The 15461-nt window shown below is 38.8% G+C and overlaps 1 protein-coding gene across 5 annotated transcripts in view; it reads left to right on the top strand.

The window, feature by feature from the left end:
* LOC102946304 (lymphocyte antigen 75) overlaps positions 1-15461 on the top strand; it is a 122642-nt gene that overhangs the window by 9957 nt on the left and 97224 nt on the right. For all 5 annotated transcript variants that reach the window (XM_037911865.2, XM_037911862.2, XM_043525170.1 and 2 more), the window contains exons 5-13: positions 328-438; positions 4053-4196; positions 6145-6333; positions 7096-7253; positions 10712-10819; positions 11990-12078; positions 12545-12717; positions 12876-13072; positions 14587-14729. In XM_037911865.2, the coding sequence (XP_037767793.1) occupies positions 328-438; positions 4053-4196; positions 6145-6333; positions 7096-7253; positions 10712-10819; positions 11990-12078; positions 12545-12717; positions 12876-13072; positions 14587-14729 (1312 nt within the window). The remainder of the gene's footprint in view (positions 1-327; positions 439-4052; positions 4197-6144; positions 6334-7095; positions 7254-10711; positions 10820-11989; positions 12079-12544; positions 12718-12875; positions 13073-14586; positions 14730-15461) is intronic.

Raw genomic sequence — 15461 nt, 5'->3', positions numbered from 1 at the left:
ATTGTCATGTAATCACCTGTGCAGCCATATAGGGTTTTATTCAGGCTTGGACTGGAGGAGGTGTCACTGTGTCTTTGAGTATGGAAGAATAAAACAATCAGCTTCTGGAGGGAACAGGAGGAAGAAAACAGAATTCTGTAATAAATTAAGGGCCAAGTTCTGCCCAGGGACCTTAACTTCTTCTTACTTCAGTAGAAGTTGCACATCCATATTCAATGCAAAATATTTCTCTATTGGACATATTTCCAGGTAGCTCCTTAGTTTAAAAACAACTGTTTAATGGATGAACATAGTTTTAATTAAACCATTTTTAATTATTAATTCCAGCTAAAGATGGCATTGCAGAGGTGTTTTGGATTGGCTTAAACCAACTGGACATTTCTGGAGGTTGGCAGTGGTCAGACCACACACCCTTGAACTTTCTTAACTGGAATCCAGGTAACCATCTTCTCAATTGAATGAACGTATATTCATAATACACACTGGAACTTTACTTTTCATCTTCTTTTATTGCACTTTACCAAAGAGAACTTTATTGTTCCATTGCAGTAAAAAGTTGAAAAACATCCTTAAACATTTTTCTTAAAAGGTGAATCCTACTATTTACACAAGTTTTAAATTATGGAAGATTAGAGTTAATAAACCTCTAGTAAAAAAGACAGCTTTTAAAAACACCTTCAGTTTGAGATTGTCTGTCTGCATATTTGGTGCAGCTCCAGGGTTCTTTGATGATTTCTTTTTCCCACTGGCAGAATGGATGAGATTTTATGCACAAATTGTGGAATTCAAAGATATGATTATCATAACCACTGTAATTCACCACATTATAGTGCTATATGAAGGCATACATTTAACAGCATATAAACTAAGACATATATGCCAGGGACCTGGGATAAATTGCTATAGAAGCCTGACTTGTGCAGTTAAACTTTTAACTTTAAGGTTACATTAGCTTGTGTTTTTTTAGGAGGTGAGGTAGAAAGACAAATTTTGGAAAACTTATTTTAATTCCTCAGAGTTCCAGTGAAATCAGTTAGAGTTTTGCTCAATTAGATATCTTGGAATTTGAAGCCTTGCATTTGAAATCTGGTTTCATTTGTTGTGGGTAATTTATGAGAATCTTTGTTGTATAACTGAACATTAATACTAAGGCTAATGTTTGTTCCTGCTCCTCCTCAAAGTAAGTCTGTGTAGTCTTTTTGGAACTGAACTCTCTCTTTTTCTAGCTTATTGAATAGCCTCTTGTTCCATCAAATGGTAGCCATTTGAGGAAGCAAGTGAGTAGAGAGATAAGATGTGGCTTTTGTAAGAGTTTATTATTTTTGGATAAGTTTGCTAAGTAGAACTTTTTATAAGATTTGCCACATAAAGCATTTCTTTTATCATCTCTTCAAAGTCTAAGGACCCAGCTTTGCCACTTTTACATGAGTCACACCTTATGTGTGATTTCAATGGGATGATTTGCAAAGCAGGGTGCTATTCATCATAAGTAAGGCTGTCAATTAATCGCAGTTAACTCACGTGATTAACTCAAAAAAATTAGTCACTATAAAAAAAATTAATCGCGATTAATCACACTTACAACAATAGAATACCAACTGAAATTTATTAAATATTTTTGGATGTTTTTCTACATTTTCAATATTGATTTCAGTTACAACACAGAATAGAAAGTGCACAGTGTTCACTTTATATTATTATTTTTGATTACAAATATATGCACTGTAAAAATGATAAACAAAAGAAATAGTGTTTTTTCAATTCACCTCATACAAGTATTGAAGTGCAATCTCTTTATCGTGAAAGTGTAACTTACAAATGGAGATTTTTTTTGGTTACATAACTGCACTCAAAAACAAAACACTAAAACTTTAGAGCCTGCAAGTCTACTCAGTCCTACTTCTTATTCTGCCAATCGCTAAGACAAACAAGTTTGTTTACATTGACGGGCGATACTGCTGCCTGCTTCTTACTTACAACGTCACTTGAAAGTGAGAACAGGCGTTCGCATAGCACTTTTGTAGCCAGCGTTGCAATGTATTAACATGCCAGATATGCTGAACATTCATATGCCCCTTCATGCTTCGGCCACCATTCCAGGGACATGCTTCCATGCTGATGATGATCATTAAAAAAAAAATGCGTCAGTTAAATTTGTGACTGTACTCCTTGGGGGAGAATTGTATGTCTCTTGCTCTGTATTACCCACATTCTGCATATATTTCATGTTATAGCAGTCTCGGATGATGACCCAGCACATGTTCATTTTAAGAACACTTTCACAGTAGACTTGACAAAATGCAAAGAAGGTACCAATGTGAGATTTCTAAAATAGCAACAGCACTCAACCCAAGGTTTAAGAATCTGAAGTGCTGTCCAAAATCTGAGAGGGACGAGGTGTGGAGTATGCTTTTAGAAGTCTTAAAAGAGCAACACTCAGATGCAGAAACTACAGAACCCAAACCACCAAAAAAGAAACTCAACCTTCTTCTTGTGGCATCTGACTCAGGTGATGAAAATGAACATGCATCAGTCCGCACTGCTTTGGCTTATTATCAAGCAGAACTTATCACCATCATGGAAGCATGTCCTCTGGAATGGTGGTTGAAGCATGAAGGGACATATGAACCTTTAGCGCATTTGGCATGTAAATATCTTGCAATGCTGTCTAAAACAGTGCCATGTGAACGCCTGTTCTAACTTTCAGGTGACATTGTAAACAAGAAGCAGGTAGCATTATTTTCTGCAAACTGTAACCAGCCTTGTTTGTCTGAGTGATTGGCTGACCAAGAAGTAGGACTTGTAGGCTCTAAAGTTTTACATTGTTTTATTTTTGAATGCAGGTTTTTTTGTACATAATTCTACATTTGTAAGTTGAACTTTCATGAGATTGCACTACAGTACTTGTATGAGGTGAATTGAAAAATACAATTTGTTTTTTTACAGTGCAAATATTTGTAATAAAAAATAAATATAAAGTGAGCACTGTACAATTTGTATTCTGTGTTGTCATTGAAATTAATATATTTGAAAATGTAGTAAACATCCAAAAATATTTAAAATAAATGCTGTTCTATTATTTACCAGCGTGATTAATCATGATTAATTTTTTTAATCGTGCAATTAATCGCGATTAATTTTCTTAATCACTTGAAAGCCCTAATCATAAGTAAGGGTGGCAGAATCTGCCCCCAGGTATTTGACAATCCAAACCATGTAGCTCAAAAATTAAAACTTCTAAGTGGTAGATGGGAAAGCCCAATAAATTACAACCTGATCCACTTCCTGCTGAAATGCATGGCAAAACTCCCAATAATTTCCAAGTGTGCAGGATTGTGTCCTTAATCAAAAAACCAAATTATTCTTTTGGCACCAGTTTCCAAACAACAGAGAGAAGTGACTAGGAGGGACCATGTATTGAAATACTTGTTGTCTCACTCATTATAAAGACAGAAAAACTTGATGATAAAACATAAAGCAGTGCCTATTACCAAATGATTTCTGTGGCAAATGTAGTCACTATTCTTTCATTTTGCTTTTACTGTGCTTCCTGTATTAATACGGGCTTTCTGTTTTGGTAAACATTATATTGGTAGTTTCCAACTGAAACTCCCATGATTTTAAGAGCAGGTATTTGTAACTGAGCTACCTCTAAATATACACAAGGAAATTTAAGAGTTGACTTTTACTTACAATTATTTCATTAATTCATTTTCTTTTATCTGTTGGTTTATGCCATAGCTTAAATTTTCCTTGTGTTAATTGTAGTTTAGATAGAATATTCTGCTAGGTCTTGTGGTTAAAGTACAGAACTAGGAATGAGGATTCCTTGGGTCTATTCCTGGTTCTTTCAGAAGGCTTCCTATGTGACCTATTGTAAAACAAATTCCTCAGGCCAAAGATTGTAAAGTGCATTATGATCCTCACATGGAAGATACTACAGAAGTACAAAGTATTATTATTGCATCAGAAAGTGTGAGACAAAAGAAGCAATAATCACCTTCACTTTATATAAATCTGAACTCTTACATATAGTTCTTTCTCTCCCAAAGACATGCAAAATGTGTTGCCTTTGGATGGGTCAAGCTGTGTGGCGATGAATGCTGCCTCAGGTCAATGGCAAAGTTATCACTGTGGGACTGCACTTCCATATGTCTGCAAGAAGCCACTTAACAATACAAAATCAGAATTACCAGGTAATCCATCCCTGTGCGTCTGTTTCTGGTCAGTATATAGTGATAATGAGGGTAATGTCCACTGCTGCTATAGTCACCTGCCAGTGTTAAAGTAATGGTCCTCTCCCCACTCTGACTACATCAGCCTCCCTCCCCAAAATCCCTTTGCACTGAGTCCCTGTCTTTTTCTACATCAAACTCAAACTTTTTGCCTTCCGTTTCAAGACAGTGCAGGATCTTCCCTCACTCTGATCTCCCATTTCCTTCTACTTTCTCAAACATTCCCTGAGCTTTTCCCAGTTGCCTCCTCCTTACTGCTTTCTTTATCATATTTTCCTATTATCAACTTGTGGCTTTTTTCATACTTTACCCAATGTTTGGAAGTTCCTATCCTCTAGGCATGCTTGCTCATTCAAATTCTTCTGAAAACCCATTTCCCTTACAAAGCTTGCCTATATTGACAAGGCATGTGTTTTAGGTGGATTGAGCATAGGAAACCTGATTCAAAGCCCATTCAACTCAATGGGAGTCTTTTCATTGACTTCATTGGCTTTATATCAAGCCCAGAATTGGAAGCCAGGAACTCCTGAGTTGATGTCTGACCCACTGTATAATCTTTACCTCTCTTATACCTGCTGCAGAGGGGTGTGCTGAGAGGTAGCTAATGTTTGTACAGTGCTTTGATGATGTAAACTAGAGAAAAGCTAAGTGTTGTTATGACACTGACCTCATTACCAGTGGTGTCCTCACACCTCCCATACCTAAACTGTGTCTCCTTGTTTGGTTTTGTCTGAGTTAGTGTGTAAGGTCTTTGAGGCAGGGTCTGTGTCTTCTCTTCTGTTTTATAAAATACTTTGTGAAGTGCTGTAAACATTCAGTAAGCTTCTAGGAAAGGTCTGACAGGCGGTATGAAATAGTAAGTTTACCTACTGTAACATTCTACCATACAACTTGTAATTACTTCAAATGTATTTATGTTTTGTGCTGTGTTTTAAATCAGTAAGGCTGAACCTCATTGGAGGTTGAGACTATTTACCGGAAACCTACTTGGGAGAAAAAGATAGTAGGTTCTTCAGTGCAGAGATTGGGAATTTTTGTGTTTTCCCAGCATTAATCTTGAATGAGGCCATTCAGTGATACCACAATACATCTAAATAATATTATATACTTGACATGCATGCCTTCTAAATCAAGCTGCTGAAGCTGAGGGAGTAATATACTGGTCACTAACAATGAAGCAGCTTTGTTTTTTAGCTGCTTGGCAGTGTGTTCTAATGCAGTTTCAAGGGAAGATGTGGCAGTCGTCATTGTTTTTCTGACACATACCTTTCGCTTACATCACATTTAGGGTAATGGATAACTTTTACTTTCCACTGCAATTAGCTGCGTTTTCTTTGCCCCTTCCCTACCACCCATAAATATTACTAATGACTGTTATGGTTTCTCCCCTCTTAAACCAGCTGGATAGATGCAAGCCCCACATGTTTCTCTTTGACCCTTGGCTTAGGTTCCAGCGTAGTAAGAGCCATGTTACTTGTTTTTATTAACGTTACCTCTCTCCATTTTACTTTAAGTCAATGATATTTGTAATAAGTATGTGACATACAGGAATGCTGGTAGAGACTGGAGCATCTTCTGTACGCTTCCTGTTAGAGCAATTTCTGTACTTTGGGAAGAGAACTTGAACAGTATCACAGAAGTAGAACTCTCCTTCCATTTGACATAGTTGGGGTAGCTACTCTTTAAAATGGTCCCCTCTTCTCAGTGAATTGGAGGGTACAATCTGGGACATTGAGATCAGAGCTAGAGAAAGAGGAAATATTAACAATTACCTGCTGAGTGAACACATTATAATAGCTCTGATTTGGAAGCTTCAAGATTCTGCAAGAAAACATTTAACAAACTTTCAGTTCATACAATAATCTGTGTAACTCACATGGCACCTAATCCACATTCTCTTCATTGTCAGATGTTTGGAGGTACTTGGAGACTCAATGTGATTCAGGCTGGCTTCCATACAGTGGTTTTTGCTATATGCAGATGAATAACCAAGCTTCCTGGAATATGGCAAGTCAGTCGTGCAGAGAAAACAAAAGTGACCTCATCAGCATACATTCTTTAGCAGATGTTGAGCTGGTTGTTACAAAGCTTCATAATGGTAAGTTTGGATAGTTAACAATATTAACAAAATAAACAATAGCTCCATGAGGCCAGAAATTAATGAATCAGCAGTTTAGATAGAGAGATACAAGGCCAGATCCTCCGCACGTCTACATTGGTGTACCACCATTGACTTCAGTAGTGTTATTACATTGATTTCAGTGGAGTAAACTGATTCACATTAGCTGAGGAACTGATCCAAGAAGATCAACCTCTCTTGAGGAAACTATTTTTTTTCTCCAAAGTTTTTTCGCGTTGTTTACTCTGTTTTATATTGGTAGGGTTCTGTTTATTTTTATTTTACTTTGTGTTTTGTTGTATTATGTTTTGAACAGAATGGTGATAATTCTTCATTCAAATATATACAGTTATTTGAGTTATTACTTGACTGTTGGTCACTGAACTTGTCTGCGTATTCTCCATTGCTGCTGTCTAAAACTGAGGATTCTTTCTTTTTTTGAATTAATGGTAATTTTGCTTGTATGTGTAAGCATCACCAAAAAAGCAGTTATGTATATTTATACATAATAATAAAAAACGGGATGGTAAAAAGTGCTTTGTGCCAGTCTCAGATCCCTGATCTCATTGTGAGAATGGGTATTTGAGAATAATGCAGTGTATTATGAGACATGGCAGGTTTTGGGAGGCTCCTATAGTATTTTGCATGCTGTTAAATCTTAAATTTGTTGGTTTCATTTTCATTTGCAGTTATCTTACTTGCTAAACTAAAGTTATATTCTCATCCCCATTTTAACTTTAGAAACTAAAGAGGAAATATGGATGGGTTTCATGAATGAGGATACTCCAGCTTTGTTTAAGTGGTCAGATGGGTCCAAAGTGGTTTTCACTTACTGGAATCAGAATGAACCAACAATTCCTTTTAACAGTACTCCTAACTGTGTGTCCTATTCAGGAAAGGTAAGAACCCAATGCTCTTTCAGTCATAGTAGATGCAGTGTTATGTGGTGTATGTGTGAAGGCTGAAAGCAAAAAACCCCAAATACAACTGAATCATCTTTGATATATACAGAAATATATCTGGGAATAATGAAATATATATATAAAGCTATATCACAGGGATAATGAAAGCAAATCTCTTTGTTTCAGAAATAACTATTTGACACTATTTTAAAAAAAGAAATTGCTTGAAATTATTTATCCAAAGTTTGCATACTGTGTAAATCCGCACAGACACACCCCCAGAACCCCAACCAGGGGTAGTCTATCTGCTACCCAAGATCCATAAACCTGGAAATCCTGGATGCCCCATCATCTCAGGCATTGGCACCCTGACAGCAGGATTGTCTGGCTATGTAGACTTCCTCCTCAGGCCCTACGCTACCAGCACTCCCAGCTATCTTTGAGACACCACTGACTTCCTGAGGAAACTACAATCCATCGGTGATCTTCCTGAAAACACCATCCTGGCCACTGTGGGTGTAGAAGCCCTTTACACCAACATTCCACACAAAGATGGACTACAAGCCGTCAGAAACAGTATTCCTGATAATGTCACGGCAAACCTAGTGGCTGAACTTTGTGACTTTGTCCTCACCCATAACTATTTCACATTGGAGGGACAATGTATACCTTCAAATCAGCAGCCCTGCTATGGGTACCCGCATGGTCCCACAGTATGCCAACATTTTTATGGCTGACTTAGAACAACGCTTCCTCAGCTCTCGTCCTCTAGCGCCCCTACTCTACTTGCGCTACATTGATGACATCTTCATCATCTGGACCCATGGAAAAGAAGCCCTTGAGGAATTCCACCATGATTTCAACAATTTCCATCCCACTATCAACCTCAGCCTGGACCAGTCCACACGAGATCCACTTCCTGGACACTACAGTGCTAATAAGCGATGGTCACATAAACACCACCCTATACCGGAAACCTACTGACAACTATACTTACCTACATGCCTCCAGTTTTCATCCAGACCATATCACGTGATCCATTGTCTATAGCCAAGCTCTACGATACAACCGCATTTGCTCCAACCCCTCAGACAGAGACAAACACCTACAAGATCTCTATCAAGCGTTCTTACAACTACAATACCCACCTGCTGAAGTGAAGAAACAGATTGACAGAGCCAGAAGAGTACCCAGAAGTTACCTACGACAGGACAGGCCCAACAAAGAAAATAACAGAACACCACTAGCCCCCAACTAAAACCTCTCCAACGCATCATCAAGGATCTACAACCTATCCTGAAGGATGATCCATCACTCTCACAGATCTTGGGAGACAGGCCAGTCCTCGCTTACAGACAGCCCCCAAACCTGAAGCAAATACTCACCAGCAACCACACAACAAAACCACTAACCCAGGAACCTATCCTTGCAACAAAGCCCGTTGCCGACTGTGTTCACATATCTATTCAGGGCCCAATCACATCAGCCACACTATCAGAGACTCGTTCACTGCACATCTACCAATGTGATATATGCCATCATGTGCCAGCAATGCCCCTCTGCCATGTACATTGGCCAAACGGGACAGTCTCTACATAAAAGAATGAATGGACACAAATCAGACATCAAGAATTATAACATTCAAAAATCAGTTGGAGAACACTTCAGTCTCTTTGGTCACTTGATTACAGACCTAAAAGTGGCAATTCTTCAACAAAAAAACTTCAAAAAAAGACTCCAACGAGAGACTGCTGAATTGGAATTAATTTGCAAACTGGACACAATTAATTTAGGCTTGAATAAAGACTGGGAGTGGATGTGTCATTACACAAAGTAAAACTATTCCCCCCCCCACTGTTCCTCACACATTCTTGTCAACTGCTGGAAATGGCCCAGCTTGATTATCACTACAAAAGGTTATTTCCCTCCCCCTCCCGCTCTCCTGCTGGTAATAGCTCACCTTACCTGATCACTCTCGTTACAGTGTGTATGGTAAAACCCATCATTTCATGTTCTCTGTGTATATAAAAGCTCCCACTGTATTTTCCACTGCATGCATCTGATGAAGTGAGCTGTAGCTCACGAAAGCTTATGCTCAAATAAATTGGTTAGTCTCTAAAGTGCCACAAGTACTCCTTTTCTTTTTGCGGATACAGACTAACACGGCTGCTACTCTGAAACCTGAGTTCCCTGTGTGTGTCATGAGCTTCAAGGGAATGAAAAAAATTGTTTGCGGTTCTCAAATTCTGCCACTAGCAGCTGCTGCTTTGGCTGCTGTTGAGGGGCAGCTAGTTGTTTCTCCTGCTGCTCCATGGTGTTCTTTCCAGTCCTGCTCTGCCTTCTGAGTTACCACTTACTTGTTGTGTCTAGGTGACAGAGAGCCAAGAGGGATGCAAGCAGGCAGGCAGAGCTATAGAGGTGAGGAGCCAGCCTGAATCAAACCCCAGAGGCTTGAGGCACTATGAGCAATTTAGGCCCTCCCTTCTGAGAAGGGGTAATGAGACACCTGGAGTGTGGAGTGAAGGAGAGAGACCATGGCTCTTGGAGGGTAATAAAGGGGAGCGGAGGGGAGAGAGATCTTGATAACACCACAAAGATTCCAGAGTGGGGAGCTGGCCATAGCCATTCCCCAGGAGTAGACTTACTAGCTATTCCGCAAATACTCAGAAGAGGGTAGCAGGCCTTCCCCAAGGAGACATATGAGGGGGAGCAATGGAATGTTTTGGGGAGAGAGAGGTAGTATGGGGAGGGCTTCAGGGCTTGGCTGGAGGTGTCATTGATTTTGATAGCATCTGGACTTCTGCGTACATATCTGAACCAGTTGTTTGAGCAAACTCTGAACTTCGGGGTTTCTCCATCAAGGCTTTTATATGTACTTTTAAAATGATGACAGTGGGATTTTACTTGCTCTTGTATGTTTGGGCAGTATTGCATCATGATGAAACATCATTGTCTGTTGATGTAACAACACAGTACAGGTAGAAAGTGCAATTTAGGGCAGTTTGGGTTTGTATTTGGAGGGAACAATCTGGTGAACCTGGGGGAGCTATTAAGTACTGCTGCGACCAGCAGAGTTGCTGTCTTCAAGAGGGTCATAGCAGGCCCTGGTCAATTAAGAAGAAAACGAGGTATCCATGTAATGCTTTGGTAAACGACAGCTGAGGAGAGCAAGAGACAGCACTGGCAGGAGATAGCAGGACACCCTGGAGACAGAGGTCCCTTAAGCAGGCATAACTAATCAGGCTTTTTATAGGGCCCGTATCCAGGAGAATTGTTAATCCTTAAAGAGCAAGAGCCAGGAAAGGCTGATTCAGCCTAGAGGAGTCCCCACAACGTAAATTGGCTTATGTCTACATCACAGCAATGATTTTAAACTAAAGTATAGCTGGAAATAAGTTCAAATTTGAAAATTTTGAGGGGTTTTTAAATCCCCTTTTTTTCTTCCTATGTAATAGTTGGGTCGGTGGAGAGTCAAATCTTGTGAAGAGAAACTGAAATATGTGTGCATGAAAAAAGGAGAAGTTTTGAATGAAACAGCTGATAAACAGTGTTTCCCGAAAGAGGTAATCATTCATAATGTCAATTATTTTAAAGATGTGTGATTCTTTTACCTTACTTCAATGTGAAATTCTGCCTACATAAATTACTTTTATTTCCTCTATTTTTGGAGTTCTAATTTTAAAAGAATTTATCAAACATTGGATTATCCTAGTTTTATAAAGATACGTCCAAGTAGTTTACACCCAAAAGTTGACTTAATTTAAAACTCTCTTCACTTGGTAGGGACTGTCTTATAAATGTCATACCCCTCTGTTTACTGAGAAGTATATTGGGATTCTGGCAGGCAGAGCTATTCCCAACATATAAGATGTAATATTATTCCCAACATATAAGATGTAATATTATTCCCAACATATAAGATGTAATATTATTCCCAACATATTAGATGTAATATTATAGCTTATTCCCAACATATAAGATGTAATATTATATTTCTTTATTTTAAAAAATAGATTTTACAAACCCTAATTTTAATAGATGTGTTTTCATTAATTCCCTTTGGGTTTGTTTGTTTAATTCAATTAAAACCATTTTCACCACGAGACTTTAAAATGGTGTGCCTCTGAGCTCCTTCCGGATCTCAGAACAAGTGAATACATTCTTGATGCATAATGCAACACCTCCTCCCTTTTTTCCCTACCTACGTTCCTGAACAAGCTATTCCCCTCTAAATCACTATTCCAGTCATGTTCCTAAATTGATATTATTAATTGCATCTTTAAAATAAACATTTTTAAAATCCTGAGCTCATTAAAGTCAGTGGCAAAACTCCCATTTACTTCAGTGGGGCCAGAATTTCACTCTAGTATCAACTTTTAACAAGCAACAGTCACAGTGCTTTTCCTGCACAGTTTTGCACACATAGTGATATATTTTCTTTTGCCTTGTTTCCCCACACACTATAGGTCTCGGGCTTGATCCTGTGGCCCTTACCCAAAGTGAGAATATTTGGTATCGGATAGAGCCCATGGTGTGTCACTCCTTTACATGTTCTTTCTTCCCTGGCTGAGAGGGTGAAAATTCTGTAATACCTGATCTTGAGTCTTATATGTAGCATGTCTGTGCCTGGACACCAAACAATGGTGTAGTGCTTTCTTTTAGGGAAGTAGGTTGGACTATACAATCAGAACTTGTCTATAAAAATATAAATGTTTCATTCTCTAAACTTTTAGGGATGGAAGAGACATGGAGACTTCTGTTACAAGATTCATAACAATAAAGTATCCTTTGGAGCTCAGTGCAATCTTACAATAATGAACAGGTACAGCCCTGTATCTTTTATGATTATTATTCATTTATTTATTAATTTGTACTACAGCAGATCCTAGAGGCTCCAGTCAAGGACTGTGGTGGTAAGCACAGTATAGACAAGTAATAAGAAGACAATTCCTACCCTGAAGAGCTCATAAGCTAGGTTTATATGGCACAGCAACAGTTGGTGGTGGGAGGACAAGAAAACATTAAAACAAGAATGATATGCATGGTAGACAGTAGTCTCAGCTTACCACCAGCCTAGCCATTATCAGGTGTTAGTGTTTTGTAGGCAATTCAAATTTGCATATTTAGAAATTAAATTATCTTAATGTACAGAATGCATCAACCACCTCTTATAACCATTTGGACTTCCCATCTGCATAGAGAAGAGAATATCCCTTCATTTTCAAATTGATTTGATAGTTACAAATGTCCTTGTAATATCTTTTTGAAATAAATTGTGACTATTACAGGTTTGAGCAAGAATTTATAAACAGTTTGATTGGAAAATACAGTAAAGGCAAAGAAAAATATTTCTGGATAGGCTTGCAAGATATCAACCGTTCAGGAAAGTATACCTGGGGTGATGCAGCTGGGAGAAAAAATGAAGCTGTGATGTATGCAAACTGGAATTCCTTACAGCCAGGTAAAATCTTTAACAGTTAAGAAAACTAAAATAAATAATTGTGATAAGTTGCATTTATAGTCTCACAAGAATGGCACGACAGTAATTCAGAAACCGGTGGACTTTCTGAAAACTAGCAAGGAGATTTTAAATGTTGTCTTTGTTTATTAAAATCTTAGCATTTCCTGGAGGATGTGTAGCAATGTCAAGTGGGAAATCTCTTGGAAAATGGGAGGCCAAGGACTGTAAAACCTTTACAGCCTTATCTATCTGCAAGAACTATACTGGGCCTCCCAGGCAGCCAGAAGTACTTCCTAAGCCAACTGACCCTTGTCCTCCTGGGTGGCAAAATGGATCAGGCCTTGCCTGCTATAAGGTAATACATTTTTCCTATTAAGTGCCTTATTTATTATGGAACTCTCTTTCAGCTGTCTGTATTTACGTGTTAATGGCCAGTTTGTGGCTTTAAGCTGTACTGCGGGGAGTTTCAGAGAGGCCACACTGCACCAGGAGCCCAAGGAAGAATTCTTGCTGACTCGGGCAGAATTCCTCCAAAGGCTCTTAGGCAGTGCACACTGGAGCAGCAACTCTACCATCCTTTGAAAGGTGCAGCATGCTCTCCCCTCCATGCCAGGCCAGCACTGCTGTCTCGTGCAAGGAAGTTGAGGCATAGCTCTGCCATTGCCTTGTCTCCTTTCAGGAGGCTAGTGCTGTTGGTGGCACTAACAAGGAATGTCTTTCCTCCAGCCTGACTGTGCATGTCTGTTGTACAGAGGCACAAAGAAGGCACTTGGCACCTTGCAGCTTCTCCCCTCTCACATCACCTTGTATACCGTCAGAGGCCATGAATGGGGAGATTTGACTTTTAATTGTGGCTACGGGAATATGTAGCTCTCATCCACCAAAGAGTATAGCCAAATGTTGAAGTTGTATTTGCTATTTTAAGATAGCTTTCTGAGTCAATTAGCTGTTGGCTGGAATGGCTTCACTGATCTTGAATTCAGAAGCACACTTTTTTTTCCATTTAAAAATCCTAATGGAATTGCTTAGAATCAAATCCCATTAAAATGAATGGCTTATTTGATTTATACCTCCTAATTTCTGCATTCAGTGTTTGGGATGCAGTACAAACTTTAGACAGATAGTAAACTAGAGATCACACATTTTGTTGCTCAGGTAGGCTGAGCTTTGGGTATCCAACTTCTTAAGTGTGAATGGAGTCCCTGCTGGGAGGTTGGATAGAGCTGGGAGGAGGGGTTGGTGAGAGTGGGGGGCAGGGGAGGATCCCAGCTGGCCAGAGTGGGGCTGAGTGCCTAAGTGGGAGTGGGCTGGCCATAGTGGTGGGGGTGAGGGATGAAGTTGGGAATATAGGTTGGCTTACATAAAAAAGGAAATGTGCAATGCTCTGGTGAGTGGTGCCTGTGAAATGCGTCGACAGCAGTAGAGGGTGTCTGAGAGCTTCCTCTGCCTGTAGCACAAAATAGGCATTTTGTTGGCCTGATTTTAGTGAAAATCAGGCTTTTCAGATTTTCACCAAAATCCATACAGTTTTGTCTTTTCATATGTAGAACATTCCTTGGCATTTTGGAATTTACCAGGCACAGTTTTCAAAAATTATTGTGGTACATACAGACAAGAGGAGAAATATCGTCGAGCTGAGTGTAGACTAACAAAAATTGAACTAAAAAATCCAGAGAATCCAGCCATTCCTGGCAATAAAACTGGGGAAAAAGAATGATTTAAAAAAAAAGTTTAAAATCAACCTTGCCACCTTCTTCCCCTTGAAAGAAATAATTTGTTCCTACAAATAATGCCCACATTTGAGTAGATTAACAGAGACTAAACAATGCTGTCACTGAGTCATGCTGTCACTTTGGTTTTTTTGTGAAGTTCTTTCATAGTGAAAGAGTGCTGAGAACCAGGACATGGGAAGAGGCAGAAAGATTCTGTGAAGCACTAGGAGGTCATCTTCCTAGTTTCAGTGATATTGCAGAAATGAAGGAACTCCATTCTATATTAAGAGACATGATCAGGTAACAATCTAGAAATGCCATGATGATATGGTGATTTCAGTTACACACTGCTGAGACTGGAGTCTAACCCCGTGTTTAAGTCTGAGAAACGCTGCATCTTTTGGGTATTTCTCATTTGAATAACTGTGATGGATGTTGAAGTTCTTACCTTTGTAAATGAGAATCCTGAAGTTTCTGATTAAGTAGGTGAAATCTGATTTTGTTTTAGGCTATGTTTCAACCCAGATTATTCATCAAGAGAAAATCTTCAACCAGTCAAAGTCCCCTCAAAAATGAAATTGAAAGCTCTAACAATTGGCCAAATTTAGCCTTAAAAGAAACAGGCTTGATTCTAGATTACTTTAGTTTTATGACAGTTGTAAATCTTTTTTCCAAATAAGTCATTCCAATGAAGAACTAATTACTTTTTAGGACTGTCCTGGATCACTTACACCATTCATCCTAGACATGTCCCTAAAGTGGATATCACTAGATAGTTAAGAAGGAGACAGTGCAGGACTTTGAAAAGCTCTTAATGAAGTAGAAAATTGTATTTTTCCTGTCTGTGTTTGTTGTATAATAGGAATACTTAATTGTTCTGTAGCATATTTAATTGCCTCTTCTTTGCATGATAGTTCATCAGTCTCGGCACCCATTTACTTCTTATTGCAAAGCAGTAGAGATTCTGTTAGTTAAATTAACCTTGTAAGAGTCTGCTTTGCCACTAGAATGGAATGGCCGACTTTTTTAAAA

Source organism: Chelonia mydas, chromosome 11 (genome assembly GCF_015237465.2).
Source record: "Chelonia mydas isolate rCheMyd1 chromosome 11, rCheMyd1.pri.v2, whole genome shotgun sequence".
Lineage (NCBI taxonomy): Eukaryota > Metazoa > Chordata > Testudines > Cheloniidae > Chelonia > Chelonia mydas.
Note: the sequence above shows the minus strand (reverse complement) of the source record. Positions and strands in the feature narration are given on the sequence as shown.